The sequence below is a fragment of the Blennius ocellaris genome (assembly GCF_963422515.1).
Source record: "Blennius ocellaris genome assembly, contig: SCAFFOLD_216, whole genome shotgun sequence".
NCBI classification, from domain to species: domain Eukaryota; kingdom Metazoa; phylum Chordata; class Actinopteri; order Blenniiformes; family Blenniidae; genus Blennius; species Blennius ocellaris.
The window spans coordinates 33,982-47,085 of NW_027662284.1; the positions used below are offsets into that span (position 1 = coordinate 33,982).

General features: G+C 52.4%; 1 protein-coding gene and 1 long non-coding RNA gene across 3 annotated transcripts; both read left to right on the forward strand.

Annotated features, from left to right (window-relative positions):
* Window positions 1–14: 14 nt before the first annotated feature.
* On the forward strand, window positions 15–7,992 carry chtopa (chromatin target of PRMT1a). 2 transcript variants are annotated; one of them, XM_080521323.1, is made up of 6 exons: window positions 15–151; window positions 2,450–2,522; window positions 3,357–3,507; window positions 4,519–4,696; window positions 5,373–5,519; window positions 6,489–7,992. In XM_080521323.1, exons 2-6 carry the CDS (start codon window positions 2,458–2,460, stop codon window positions 6,689–6,691), a joined length of 744 nt encoding a protein of 247 aa, XP_080377449.1. In that variant the 5' UTR covers window positions 15–151; window positions 2,450–2,457; the 3' UTR covers window positions 6,692–7,992. The 2 variants fall into 2 exon arrangements, with proteins under 2 accessions (XP_080377449.1, XP_080377448.1); XM_080521322.1 differs by having other exon boundaries at window positions 78–151; window positions 2,450–3,507.
* Window positions 7,993–8,734: 742 nt separating this feature from the next.
* Window positions 8,735–12,843, forward strand: LOC308147934. The gene is made up of 6 exons (XR_013937172.1): window positions 8,735–8,778; window positions 9,350–9,404; window positions 10,457–10,498; window positions 10,844–10,938; window positions 11,361–11,395; window positions 12,469–12,843. It is a non-coding gene; the product is annotated as an uncharacterized lncRNA (long non-coding RNA).
* The last annotated feature ends 261 nt before the right edge of the window (window positions 12,844–13,104 follow it).

Below are 13,104 nucleotides of genomic sequence, written 5' to 3' on the forward strand. Positions count from 1 at the left end.
GTCCGCGCTCCAGTGGCCGTTTTCTGTCAGCGCACGCGAAGCCAGCTCCCTGATGATCGACTGTAACCAGACGGAGGAATACACAGAAGCTAGCTCGCTGCTAACCGGCCTCGCTGCTAACCCGAACCCGAACCCGAACCCAGCCTCCACAGTGAGTAAACGACCCTCTTCACTCTCAACGCTGGTAGAACTGCACCGACAATACGACTTCTCTTTCGTTCAGTAGTTCGATTAGCCCAGGTCCAACCTGCCCGTCAGTTCCGAACAGTCCATTGAAATGTGTTCGGGGCTCTGAAGTGGACCTTTGGCGTGAGTGTGGCAGGTGGTTCTGAGCAGACCCTGGCCCCTGGTGGTTCTGGAGCAGACCCCTGGCCCCTGGTGGTTCTGAGCAGACCCCTGGCCCCTGGTGGTTCTGAGCAGACCCCTGGTGGTTCTGGAGCAGACCCCTGGCCCCTGGTGGTTCTGGAGCAGACCCCTGGCCCGTGGTGGTTCTGGAGCATTGTCTGAACGGACTCAGCCAGACCAGAGGCCGACACCTGGACCTGGACCCGGTACCTGGTCAGGCAGCCAGACCTCAGTGGGTCACTGAAGTCCACTGTGCTACATGCTAACACTTAGCCTTCACAAGTCCACTGTGCTACATGCTAACACTTAGCCTTCACAAGTCCACTGTGCTACATGCTAACACCTAGCCTTCACAAGTCCACTGTGCTACATGCTAACACCTAGCCTTCACATTCTGCTGACCTGGTGAATAAGTTAGGCTTTCATGGCATTTAATAGGTACTCAGTGTCGGCAAGTAACTGAAACTTAGTACTCAGTGTCGGCAAGTAACTGAAACTTAGTACTCAGTGTCAGCAAGTAACTGAAGCTTAGTACTCAGTGTCAGCAAGTAACTGAAGCTTAGTACTCAGTGTCAGCAAGTAACTGAAACTTAGTACTCAGTGTCAGCAAGTAACTGAAGCTTAGTACTCAGTGTCGGCAAGTAACTGAAGCTTAGTACTCAGTGTCAGCAAGTAACTGAAGCTTAGGACTTGAGCTGGGTGTCGGTGTGTTTCTACTGTCCATGTCTATATAGAAGTACTATACTAGGACTGGATGTCCTGTGGAGCCATGAAACGGGTGTGAAAGGCTCAAATGGTGATCAAGTGTCTGCTCATTAATTGTAGTGTGTGGTCAGATGGGTCTTGAGCATAAAAGCTGCAGAACCTGTACTTTGTGGAATGTCTTTCCTGAGTAACTGTTCTCCTGTCTGCTCTCTCTAGCAGTCACAATGAGTAACTGTTCTCCTGTCTGCTCTCTCTAGGAGTCACAATGAGTAACTGTTCTCCTGTCTGCTCTCTCTAGGAGTCACAATGAGTAACTGTTCTGTCTGCTCTCTCTAGGAGTCACAATGAGTAACTGTTCTCCTGTCTGCTCTCTCTAGCAGTCACAATGAGTAACTGTTCTCCTGTCTGCTCTCTCTAGCAGTCACAATGAGTAACTGTTCTCCTGTCTGCTCTCTCTAGCAGTCACAATGAGTAACTGTTCTCCTGTCTGCTCTCTCTAGGAGTCACAATGAGTAACTGTTCTCCTGTCTGCTCTCTCTAGGAGTCACAATGAGTAACTGTTCTCCTGTCTGCTCTCTCTAGGAGTCACAATGAGTAACTGTTCTGTCTGCTCTCTCTAGGAGTCACAATGAGTAACTGTTCTCCTGTCTGCTCTCTCTAGCAGTCACAATGAGTAACTGTTCTCCTGTCTGCTCTCTCTAGCAGTCACAATGAGTAACTGTTCTCCTGTCTGCTCTCTCTAGGAGTCACAATGAGTAACTGTTCTCCTGTCTGCTCTCTCTAGCAGTCACAATGAGTAACTGTTCTCCTGTCTGCTCTCTCTAGGAGTCACAATGAGTAACTGTTCTCCTGTCTGCTCTCTCTAGGAGTCACAATGAGTAACTGTTCTCCTGTCTGCTCTCTCTAGCAGTCACAATGAGTAACTGTTCTCCTGTCTGCTCTCTCTAGGAGTCACAATGAGTAACTGTTCTCCTGTCTGCTCTCTCTAGCAGTCACAATGAGTAACTGTTCTCCTGTCTGCTCTCTCTAGGAGTCACAATGAGTAACTGTTCTCCTGTCTGCTCTCTCTAGGAGTCACAATGAGTAACTGTTCTCCTGTCTGCTCTCTCTAGGAGTCACAATGAGTAACTGTTCTCCTGTCTGCTCTCTCTAGGAGTCACAATGAGTAACTGTTCTCCTGTCTGCTCTCTCTAGGAGTCACAATGAGTAACTGTTCTCCTGTCTGCTCTCTCTAGGAGTCACAATGAGTAACTGTTCTCCTGTCTGCTCTCTCTAGGAGTCACAATGAGTAACTGTTCTCCTGTCTGCTCTCTCTAGCAGTCACAATGAGTAACTGTTCTCCTGTCTGCTCTCTCTAGCAGTCACAATGAGTAACTGTTCTCCTGTCTGCTCTCTCTAGGAGTCACAATGAGCACAGCCTCGTCCCAGAAAGTGGTCCTGAAAAGTACCACCAAAGTGTCCCTGAACGAGCGGTGAGGCTCCAGAACGCACCTCAGCAGTTAGTCCACATGAAGGTTCTGCTGGAACCAGAGCCGGCAGGGATGCTGGTCCCACTGCTCCATGTGTGTGCACCGCTCACCCAGCCATGAGGCCCCAGCAGGGCCGACACAGGGCCGACCCAGGGCCCCAGCAGGGCCCCAGCAGGGCCCCTGGCCAGCAGGTTGTGTCGGCGGTGCACACACAGACCATGGTCCGTCTTGGTGCCTCCGGCTCCATGTGAACTGGGTCCAGGCCTCCTGGCTGTCCTCTCTCCATCAACGGAAGTACAGCTCCTCTTCTCTCTCTCTCTCTCTCTCTCTCTGTCTCTCTCTCCTGTCTGCTGAAGCCCAGCCCAGGCTTGGACGTGGCCTCCCTGGTCCTCGCCCGGCTCCACGCCCTGGTGGTGTAGCTCCAGGTCACGGTCCATGCTGTAAGAGGCTGGGTGGAGGTCCAGGGCCTCTGCTGCTCCGGGACCACCCTGACCCGGCAAGCTGGAGGCCTGTAAGAGGCACACCAGAGCTCTCTCTCTCTCTGTCTCTCTCTCTCTCTCTGTATCTCTCTCTCTCTCTCTCCTGGTACTTTCAAACACACATGCAGTTTTCAACAGAGTATTTGTGGCTAGTGATGGTTGAGAGTGACGGAGGTACCAGCAGGGGGTTGAGAGTGACGGAGGTACCAGCAGGTGGAGGTTTGTCACAGACCCACGTCATGCTTTCTTCAGAAATGAGTTGCTGTGGAACCCTGCCTCCTCCTCCTCCTCCTCCTCCTCTGTTCATCTCCTCTCCCCTTCTTTACGTCCTCCCTGTGTTTCCCTCCCACTCCCAAAGCTTTACTAACATGCTGAAGAACAAGCAGCCCTCTGCAGTAAGCATTCGAGCCACCATGCAACAGCAGCATTTGGCTAGCGCCCGCAACCGCCGGCTAGCTCAGCAGATGGAGAACCGGCCGTCGGTGCAAGCCGCCCTTAACCACAAGCAGGTGAGTGGCGGCCATGTTGAAACACTCCACGTCTCCACAAATACCCCCTGTAGTGTTTTACTGTTGTTCACAATGAATGAGTGGTTCTGGAAGGACACGCTTCAAACTCAGGAGGCACTGGTACCACTGGTCTAGAGTGAGAGCCAGGAACCAGGGGACGGACTGTACCACTGGTCTAGAGTGAGAGCCAGGATCCAGGGGACGGACTGTAACAGAGGTCTGGTCCAGGAACCAGGGGACGGACTGTACCAGTGGTCTGGTCCAGGAACCAGGAAACGGACTGTAACAGAGGTCTGGTCCAGGAACCAGCAAACGGACTGTAACAGAGGTCTGGTCCAGGAACCAGGAGACGGACTGTACCAGTGATCTGGTCCAGGAACCAGGGGACGGACTGCAACAGAGGTCTGGTCCAGGAACCAGGAAACGGACTGTAACAGAGGTCTGGTCCAGGAACCAGGGGACGGACTGTACCAGAGGTCTGGTCCAGGAACCAGGGGATGGACTGTACCAGTGATCTGGTCCAGGAACCAGGGGACGGACTGTACCAGAGGTCTGGTCCAGGAACCAGGGGATGGACTGTACCAGTGATCTGGTCCAAACTTGAGGGAGCAACTTATTGTTCCCTCGCTTTATTGACTTGAGGGAACGACTTCTTACATCATTCCCTCGTATTAAGATGAAGAACTGGTGCTAAATCTGGCCCTGCACCAGAAGGAGAACCTGGTTCTGGGGGAGACGTCCCCGGACAGGGGCCTTCTAGTGGCTCCACACAGAGAGAACAGGCCCCGGGGTCTGGAACTCCCTGCCAGAGGAAGTCAGACTGGCAAACTCACTATGCGGTTTTAGGTCTCGTCTCAAAAGTCATTCTTATTGCTTGGCTTTTATAAACTGATGTACTTTTTATCTCTATTGGCTTCACTCTGTATTGTATTGTGGTTTTAATGTTCAAGCACTTTGTCAGTGTGAAAATGTTCTGATCTGTGTGGACCAATGAACTGTTGTTCCTGTCAGAGCCTGAAGCAGCGTCTGGGGAAGAGCAACATCCAGGCCCGCCTGGGCCGGCCAGTAGGGGCTCTGCTGCGAGGAGGACCGGTGGGGGGCCGGGGCGGCATGAGGGGGATGAGCCGGGGGGGTCTGCGAGGAGGACGGGCCCGAGGAGGCGTGATGCGGGGAGCGCTCTCTCTGAGAGGTGCGTCTGTCCTGAGACACAAAACGCTTTCTGTGATTCTTTCTGTGTGGCCACAGGCGACGGAGGTCAGAGGTGACGGAGGTCAGAGGTGACGGAGGTCAGAGGTGACGGAGGTCAGAGGTGACGGGAGGTCAGAGGTGACGGGAGGTCAGAGGTGACGGCAGGTCAGAGGTGACGGAGGTCAGAGGTGACGGCAGGTCAGAGGTGACGGCAGGTCAGAGGTGACGGGAGGTCAGAGGTGACGGGAGGTCAGAGGTGACGGAAGGTCAGAGGTGACGGAAGGTCAGAGGTGACGGCAGGTCAGAGGTGACGGAGGTCAGAGGTGACGGCAGGTCAGAGGTGACGGCAGGTCAGAGGTGACGGGAGGTCACAGGTGACGGAAGGTCAGAGGGTTAGGTAAGGTTAGGTAAGGTTAGGGCCGGAACCCGCTCTGCTGTCCTTGTTGGGTTAAGGTCAGGTAGGGTTAGGTAAGGTTAGGGCCGGAACCCGCTCTGCTGTCCTTGTTGGGTTAAGGTCAGGTAGGGTTAGGTAAGGTTAGGTAAGGTTAGGGCCGGAACCCGCTCTGCTGTCCTTGTTGGGTTAAGGTCAGGTAGGGTTAGGTAAGGTTAGGTAAGGTTAGGGCCGGAACCCGCTCTGCTGTCCTTGTTGAAACTGAGAGGTTCTGCTGCTCCCACAGGGAAGCGGGTTCTGACTGGCGGCTCCATGCGAGGCCGTGGCGCCGCCGGCCGCATGCAAATGCGTCGAGGAGGCCGTCATCGTGGAGGAGTGGGAGGAAGAGGAGGAGGTCTGTCCAGAGGAGCAGCTCGAGGAGGAGTCATCAGAGGTCAGGAGGTCATCCACCGGCTCTCTCAACGTCGCACTTCACAGCAAATGGAAAAAGTTTTCTCTGGTGTTACTTTGTTACTGAGACGTGGGAGTTGAGCCCCTAACCCTAACCCTAACCCGCTAACCCTAACCCGCTAACCCTAACCCTCTAACCCTAACCCGCTAACCCTAACCGTCTAACCCTAAACCCCCTAACCCGCTAACCCTAAACCCTCTAACCCTAACCGTCTAACCCTAAACCCCCTAACCCGCTAACCCTAAACCCCCTAACCCTAACCCCAAACCCTCTAACCCTAAACCCTCTAACCCTATCCCCTCTACCTCTAACCCTAAACCCTCTAACCCTAAACCTTCTAACTCTAGCTCTAACCCCTCTAACCCTAACCCTAAACCCTCTAACCCTAAACCTTCTAACTCTAGCTCTAACCCCTCTAACCCTAACCCTAAACCCTCTAACCCTAAACCTTCTAACTCTAGCTCTAACCCCTCTAACCCTAGCCCTAAACCCTCTAACCCAAAACCCTCTAACTCTAACCCCTCTAACCCTAACCCTAAACCCTCTAACCCTAAACCTTCTAACTCTAGCTCTAACCCCTCTAACCCTAACCCTAAACCCTCTAACCCTAAACCTTCTAACTCTAGCTCTAACCCCTCTAACCCTAGCCCTAAACCCTCTAACTCTAACCCCTCTAACCCTAACCCTAAACCCTCTAACCCTAAACCCTCTAACTCTAGCTCTAACCCCTCTAACCCTAACCCTAAACCCTCTAACCCTATCCCCTCTACCTCTAACCCTATCCCCTCTACCTCTAACCCTATCCCCTCTAACCCTAACCCTAAACCCTAACTCTCCTGCTGGGATTCCCAGAACTCTTCCAGTCCATAACGGCGCTGGAGGACGACGACCTCCTTTAAAGTGTAAACAGGAAGTTGTGATGTTTGGACTGACTCTGTGCTGTGGCGGCAGGGCGTGGCGGTCTGCGTGGACGTGGCGCATTTGCCGGTCGAGGAGGGCGTGGTCGTGGGCGGGGCCGAGGCGTCGGGCGGCCGGTCGTCACCCGGGAGCAGCTTGACAACCAGCTGGACGCCTACATGTCCAAGACCAAGGGTCACCTGGACGCAGAGCTGGACGCCTACATGGCCCAGGCAGACCCCGACTGTATGGAGTGAGGAGACCCGGGTCCCGGCGGGGCTCCTTTGGCCCGGGTCCCATGTGGGGCGTCTTTGGCCCGGGTCCCGTGCGGGGAGTCTTTGGCCTGGGTCCCGGCAGGGTGAGACTCTGAGCTGCAGGAGGAACCAGGAAAAGGTTCTGCTGAAACCTGAACGCCTCCATGAAGGGACCTTTAACTGTTCTCACGCCTCTTTGTTGTTTTTGACCTTTTCCTTCTCTGATCCTGATCCTGATCCTGATCCTGATCTAGTTGCAGCCACTTGTCAGTATCTTATTTTAAATTGGGTTTTAGTGTTGGAGTGCTCACAGGGTTGGAGTTCTGTTGTTGGCTGATCCTGAAACATTTGAAACTTGTGTTGAGACGAATGTCAGCAGAGTTCTGAAGCCAAGTATCCATTTGTACTTTTTGTTGTTTCCTTCCAGGCATTTGTACCCCAGAGCAAGTGACATATGTTTTAAATAAAGTGAGTGTGATATTCCGGGAGTTGTCTTTCAAAACACAGTCCAGGCAGTGAGTGGAAATGCTGTTTGACCATTTAAACGTCAGAAATGCTGAAATGAAATGAGCCACATGAAGTCTTAACAGGAAAAATGGGCCGTCCACAGTTTTATCAAAAAACCTGTTAAAAAATGTTTTTTTATGGATTAATTCATCTAAGTGAGCTGTATATCTGAGGTCTTTCAAAGACTTCATATATCCATATATCTTTATGAGGAACATTTAAAAAACCAAACGTCCCAATGAGTAAATGAGCTGCAGAAGAGACGATCTGGTTTAAATGTTGGAAAGGGAGGAGAAGGAAGAGCAAACTGATTTCATTCCCCCCTTTGCATTTTTGTCATTAATTTCGTTTTTAATTTAAAATGGAATTTCTTTCCTAGTTTATCGTCAAAACAGCGAAATATCTAGTCCAGTTTTGTACAAAGTTGCAGCCCATCAGTCAAACACTCATTATGAGCAGAGCCTCAATCGGCCACTCAACTTTTGGAACTGAATTAAGTTTCAGAATTGTTTAATCTCCGCACGATTAGTTCCATAGTTTTACTCCACGGTTGGTAACAAGCTTCAGGGTGCTGCAGACTTTCACTTTTTAACCAACTTTACATTTAAATCGTAACCTTTCTCTCTCTCACGGAACAACTTGTGAATGTTACCCGGCAATAAGTTATCCTTTGCTTCATACAGTGTTTGAGTAGTTTTATCTCCACAAGGTCCATGACTTTTCTCCATGGGAAGACCTTCACGAAAGCCAGCATGTACAATTCCTTTTTTTGCGGAATAAAAAGTCTTTAAAATGAAGTTGCACAAGTATTTCTCCATACCTCCACATAGGAAGTGAAATAAGGTAAAACCAGTGAATTGTGAAGTGATTTCTGCTCCAACATGTCTTTAGCTTTGGCCTGACCTGCTTCTATAGGTTGTGTTCCGTGTTCTATTAGCAGTCCCAGCTCACTTTGTTATTATTACTATTATTATAACCCTAAGAACCTTTTGTTTCAACCTTTCTGTATCTTCACCTCTCCTGTAGTATGCTCTCTCTCTCTCGCGCTCTCTGTCTCTCTTTCTCTCTCTGTCTCTCTTGCTCTCTCTCTCACACACCCAGAAAGTGGAGCAGAAAGCTCTATTTCTGGTTCTGCAGGTTTCTTCCAGTTGAAATCTTGGGTTAAGCTCATGTTGAGTTTTCTCTATAAAAGTGCATTGAAATGACTTTGTAGTTGATGTTATATAAATAAAGTTGAATTCAATAAAATCGGATGGATGGATGGATGGATGGATGAATAATGATCCAGCATAGCCTGAACCCGTCGTGGCTGAAAGACTCGCCTTAAAAGTAGAGACTGTCCTGTGTTAGAAGGCTGCCAGGTGAATGGAGGGATGGATAAACTGATGATGAACGAATGGAGGATGGACGGGTGATCATCTCTGCAAAGTCTCCGATTTCCGAGTGTCCTTGAAGGCAGCCCGTGTTGTCGTAAAGCGAGTGCAGCTGTCGTGCAGCCTGCTATAAATACCGCGCGAGTCCGTAGCCGATCCTCTTCCCGCCGTCAGATGCAGCGCGAGATGTGTCGTGACAGAGCAGAGAGGGTGAGGATCAGTCAGTCGATCGATCGATCAGCTTTAACAAAGGCCACTCTGTGTGCAGCTCTGCTTCCGTTTCTCTCGCTTTAGTTCAGGATTTGACTGGAAATTTGTGAAGCATGTCGACCGCGTTTTAGCAGCGAGTTAGCTTGATGCTAACGAGGTCTAGCTGTAAAGTGGTCGTCACAGTATGAGACTGAATTAAAGTAGAAACAAGGCCACACGGTAGTTTTGATAGTCTACGACCTTGGTTGACACAACTACAGGCGGTTTTAGAAACTTCTAAAAGTCGGCCTATTAGCACGGTGGCCATATTGGATGGGTCTTCTCCCGAGGAATAAGGGGTTTAATATAGTACGGTGGCCGGGACGGAGCCACGGTGCAGCCTGGAGGAACGTCCCGTGTGGTGGGCAGAGCCCGGGGCTGCAGTGGCCACATCAGGCCAGGTTTTGCTTTCACCTCAGTTCTGATGGTGGCTGAACGGTGACAATGAGACCTGGGACACGTTTCCACGACTGCGCTGGTCCTCCTGCAGGCTGCGCCACGTGCTGACCATGTGTTTTTGGTTCTTCTGCAGGGTTGGACTTCAGTGTGTGGGGAGGAGCTGCCCAGGCCTCTTCATGGTGCACAAGGTTAGTATTTCAGAAGTATCTTCACAGCAGACTTTTAGGAGGAACTCCTGGCCAAACCTCAGGGAAAACTCCAACAGTTTAATTAATGTGTAATGGAGACTATAAATAACTGCCTGCCTCTAGTAGTTCAGTGACTTAATGCTGCTTTATGCTTGACTAGTGGAATGGGCATGAGAGAAGGTGTGCAGCATTTCTACTGCAACCTGCCGAGGGCAGTGTGTTGCAGACCCACTTCCACGCAGTATTAAGTTGGAGCAGAAGAAGTCATCTCTGACGCCAGCAGGTGGTCCTGGACCTCAGTGCCCGGCGTGGGCTGTGGTCCTGGACCTCACAGTGCCCGGCGTGGGCTGTGGTCCTGGACCTCAGTGCCCGGCGTGGGCTGTGGTCCTGGACCTCACAGTGCCCGGCGTGGGCTGTGGTCCTGGACCTCACAGTGCCCGGCGTGGGCTGTGGTCCTGGACCTCACAGTGCCCGGCGTGGGCTGTGGTCCTGGTCCTCAGTGGTCCTGGACCTCACGGTGCACGGCGTGGGCTGTGGTCCTGGACCTCAGTGGTCCTGGACCTCAGTGGTCCTGGACCTCACGGTGCACGGCGTGGGCTGTGGTCCTGGACCTCACAGTGCCCGGCGTGGGCTGTGGTCCTGGACCTCACAGTGCCCGGCGTGGGCTGTGGTCCTGGTCCTCAGTGGTCCTGGACCTCACGGTGCCCGGCGTGGGCTGTGGTCCTGGTCCTCAGTGGTCCTGGACCTCACGGTGCACGGCGTGGGCTGTGGTCCTGGACCTCAGTGGTCCTGGACCTCACGGTGCACGGCGTGGGCTGTGGTCCTGGACCTCAGTGGTCCTGGACCTCACGGTGCACGGTGTGGGCTGTGGTCCTGGACCTCACGGTGCACGGTGTGGGCTGTGGTCCTGGACCGTGGACCGCCCAGCCCACACGCTGCACACAGTAACTGTTCTCTTGCAACCCACTGCTGTGATGCTCTGCAGCAGTGTTACTGAAGGGAACTGTCACATGTTGGAATGCTGACTCTAAACTCTGGTTTCTGCTCATCAGGGGAGCCGTGGGGGCCGAGCCGTGGGGGCCCAGGCTAGCGCGGTGAGTCCTCCTGCAGTTCACTGCAGCCTTGAAACACTGGCATCACCGTGCAGCTGCAGACCTCTGCTCACATGGAGGACTGGGACCTGGGACCTGACTGGGGTGGGCTTCTCTTCATGTTGGTGGACCGTGACTGCTGGTATCAGGTCCACGTTGTGGTGGGGTCCCCAGGTCTGGGTCCTCCATGGGGCTGATGTGTGATCCAGTGAGAACATGATGATGATTGGCTCAATGTTCAACTGCTCTGATGTGTGAGTGACAGCAGCCCGTCTGAATGAGCAGAGCTCTGCTGGCCTGCCGCTCCCAGTGCCGCTCCAGGTCTTCACTGCCCCCCTTTGTCTCCAGGGTCCTCTGATCCGGCCCAAGTCCCGAGTGCCGCTCCAGGTCTTCACTGCCCCCGTTGGTCTTCAGGGTCCTCTGCTCCGGCCCAAGTCCTGAAGGTAAGAATGACCTGAACTGGGACTGATGCTGAAGTCCTGGACCTCTTGGTGAAGCTCGGTCCTCGCTGTAGACCTTCAGTGGACCCGGTCCGGTCCAGCACTGTGTGGTATCTGCAGACTGCTGCTCCTCCAGCTGCTCTGTTCAAAAGTCAGTGCGACAGCAAGTTGAACAGGAGGCATCGTTGGTCTCCAGACTGCTGTGTCTGGAGTCCTGGGACATCTGTTGAGACATTGTGTTTAGAGTCCTGGGACATCTGTTGAGACATTGTGTTTAGAGTCCTGGGACATCTGTTGAGACATTGTGTTTAGAGTCCTGGGACATCTGTTGAGACATTGTGTTTAGAGTCCTGGGACATCTGTTGAGACATTGTGTTCACCTGTGATCTAGAACAGCCTGGACATCATGAACCTTTTTATTTCAGACACTGAAGACTGAGGACTGCAGGCATCTCTCACCGTGAGTAAAGTGGGGGGGTTGGGGGGGGTGGTGGTCATATACCAAGGCTTGCAGGGTTCCCCGTCCCTACCTTGCTGTGGACTTGACCAGAAATAAAAGTCCTGCAGGCGTCTGCAGTCTGGAGCTGGGGCGTCCTGCAGGGGACACCAGGTCTGGAGCGATGTCTCCTGAACCACTCGCCAACGTTTACCCATGATGCTTTGTGCTCTGCAGTGAGGACGCACATTCAGGACAGGAAGTGCTGCTGGAGGGAGGGGTGTAGTATAAAGTGCTGCTGGAGGGAGGGGTGTAGTATAAGAAGTACTGCTGGAGGGAGGGGTGTAGTATAAAGTGCTGCTGGAGGGAGGGGTGTAGTATAAGAAGTACTGCTGGAGGGAGGGGTGTAGTATAAAGTACTGCTGGAGGGAGGGGTGTAGTATAAAGTACTGCTGGAGGGAGGGGTGTAGTATAAAGTGCTTCTGGAGGGAGGGGTGTAGTATAAAGTGCTTCTGGAGGGAGGGGTGTAGTATAAAGTGCTGCTGGAGGGAGGGGTGTAGTATAAAGTGCTGCTGGAGGGAGGGGTGTAGTATAAAGTGCTGCTGGAGGGAGGGGTGTAGTATAAAGTGCTGCTGGAGGGAGGGGTGTAGTATAAGAAGTACTGCTGGAGGGAGGGGTGTAGTATAAAGTACTGCTGGAGGGAGGGGTGTAGTATAAAGTGCTTCTGGAGGGAGGGGTGTAGTATAAAGTGCTTCTGGAGGGAGGGGTGTAGTATAAAGTACTGCTGGAGGGAGGGGTGTAGTATAAGAAGTACTGCTGGAGGGAGGGGTGTAGTATAAGAAGTACTGCTGGAGGGAGGGGTGTAGTATAAGAAGTACTGCTGGAGGGAGGGGTGTAGTATAAAGTGCTGCTGGAGGGAGGGGTGTAGTATAAAGTGCTGCTGGAGGGAGGGGTGTAGTATAAAGTACTGCTGGAGGGAGGGGTGTAGTATAAGAAGTACTGCTGGAGGGAGGGGTGTAGTATAAGAAGTACAGCACCGTTGCACTGAATGTTACTGTAGTTTGAAGGTATTGATCATTTAACTCTTGTTCCTGGAGGATGAAGGACTGACGCTGGGGGGACGTGTCCAGGGACCAGAGGGGACAGGTCCAGGGTGTCCATCCACACTGCTCTGACCTCCTGGACCACATGACCAGACTGCCGTGGACCGTGGCCCAGGCTTTATTGTGGAGGGGTTGGACATGGCGGGAGGACGTCCCGTCCAGGAGGACATCCTGAAGACAGAATCCTGGAAACTTGTTCTCATGTTCATCCATGAAAAGTTCCAGAAGAATCAGGTGTTGAAGACGTCCCAGCAGGGAGTTCATGGTCCAGACCAGGTCCTGGAGGACTGCTGGTTATGTACTTCTGCACTGCCTCATTCCTGACTTTTATTGTGAAATGTTGAATAAACATTGAAGTGTTGAAGAGAAGTTTGTCTCGCTGTTTTTAAATGAATGAATGAACTGAAGGTTCCGTCCTGCTGCTTATGTTCCGTGTGTGAAGCACTGAATTGACTGGATGGTGTCCTATCAACACATTGGCCTTGCCTTGCCTTGCCTTGCCTTGCCTTGCAAGCCACTTTAGCCAGGAGGATGGAGGGAACAGCCAGGGGATGGAGAGCCAGATGTGAAAAAAGGTCAACATGGACTTTACATTAACCTGGAGAGCACTGCTCTGTGTTCAGTAACCTG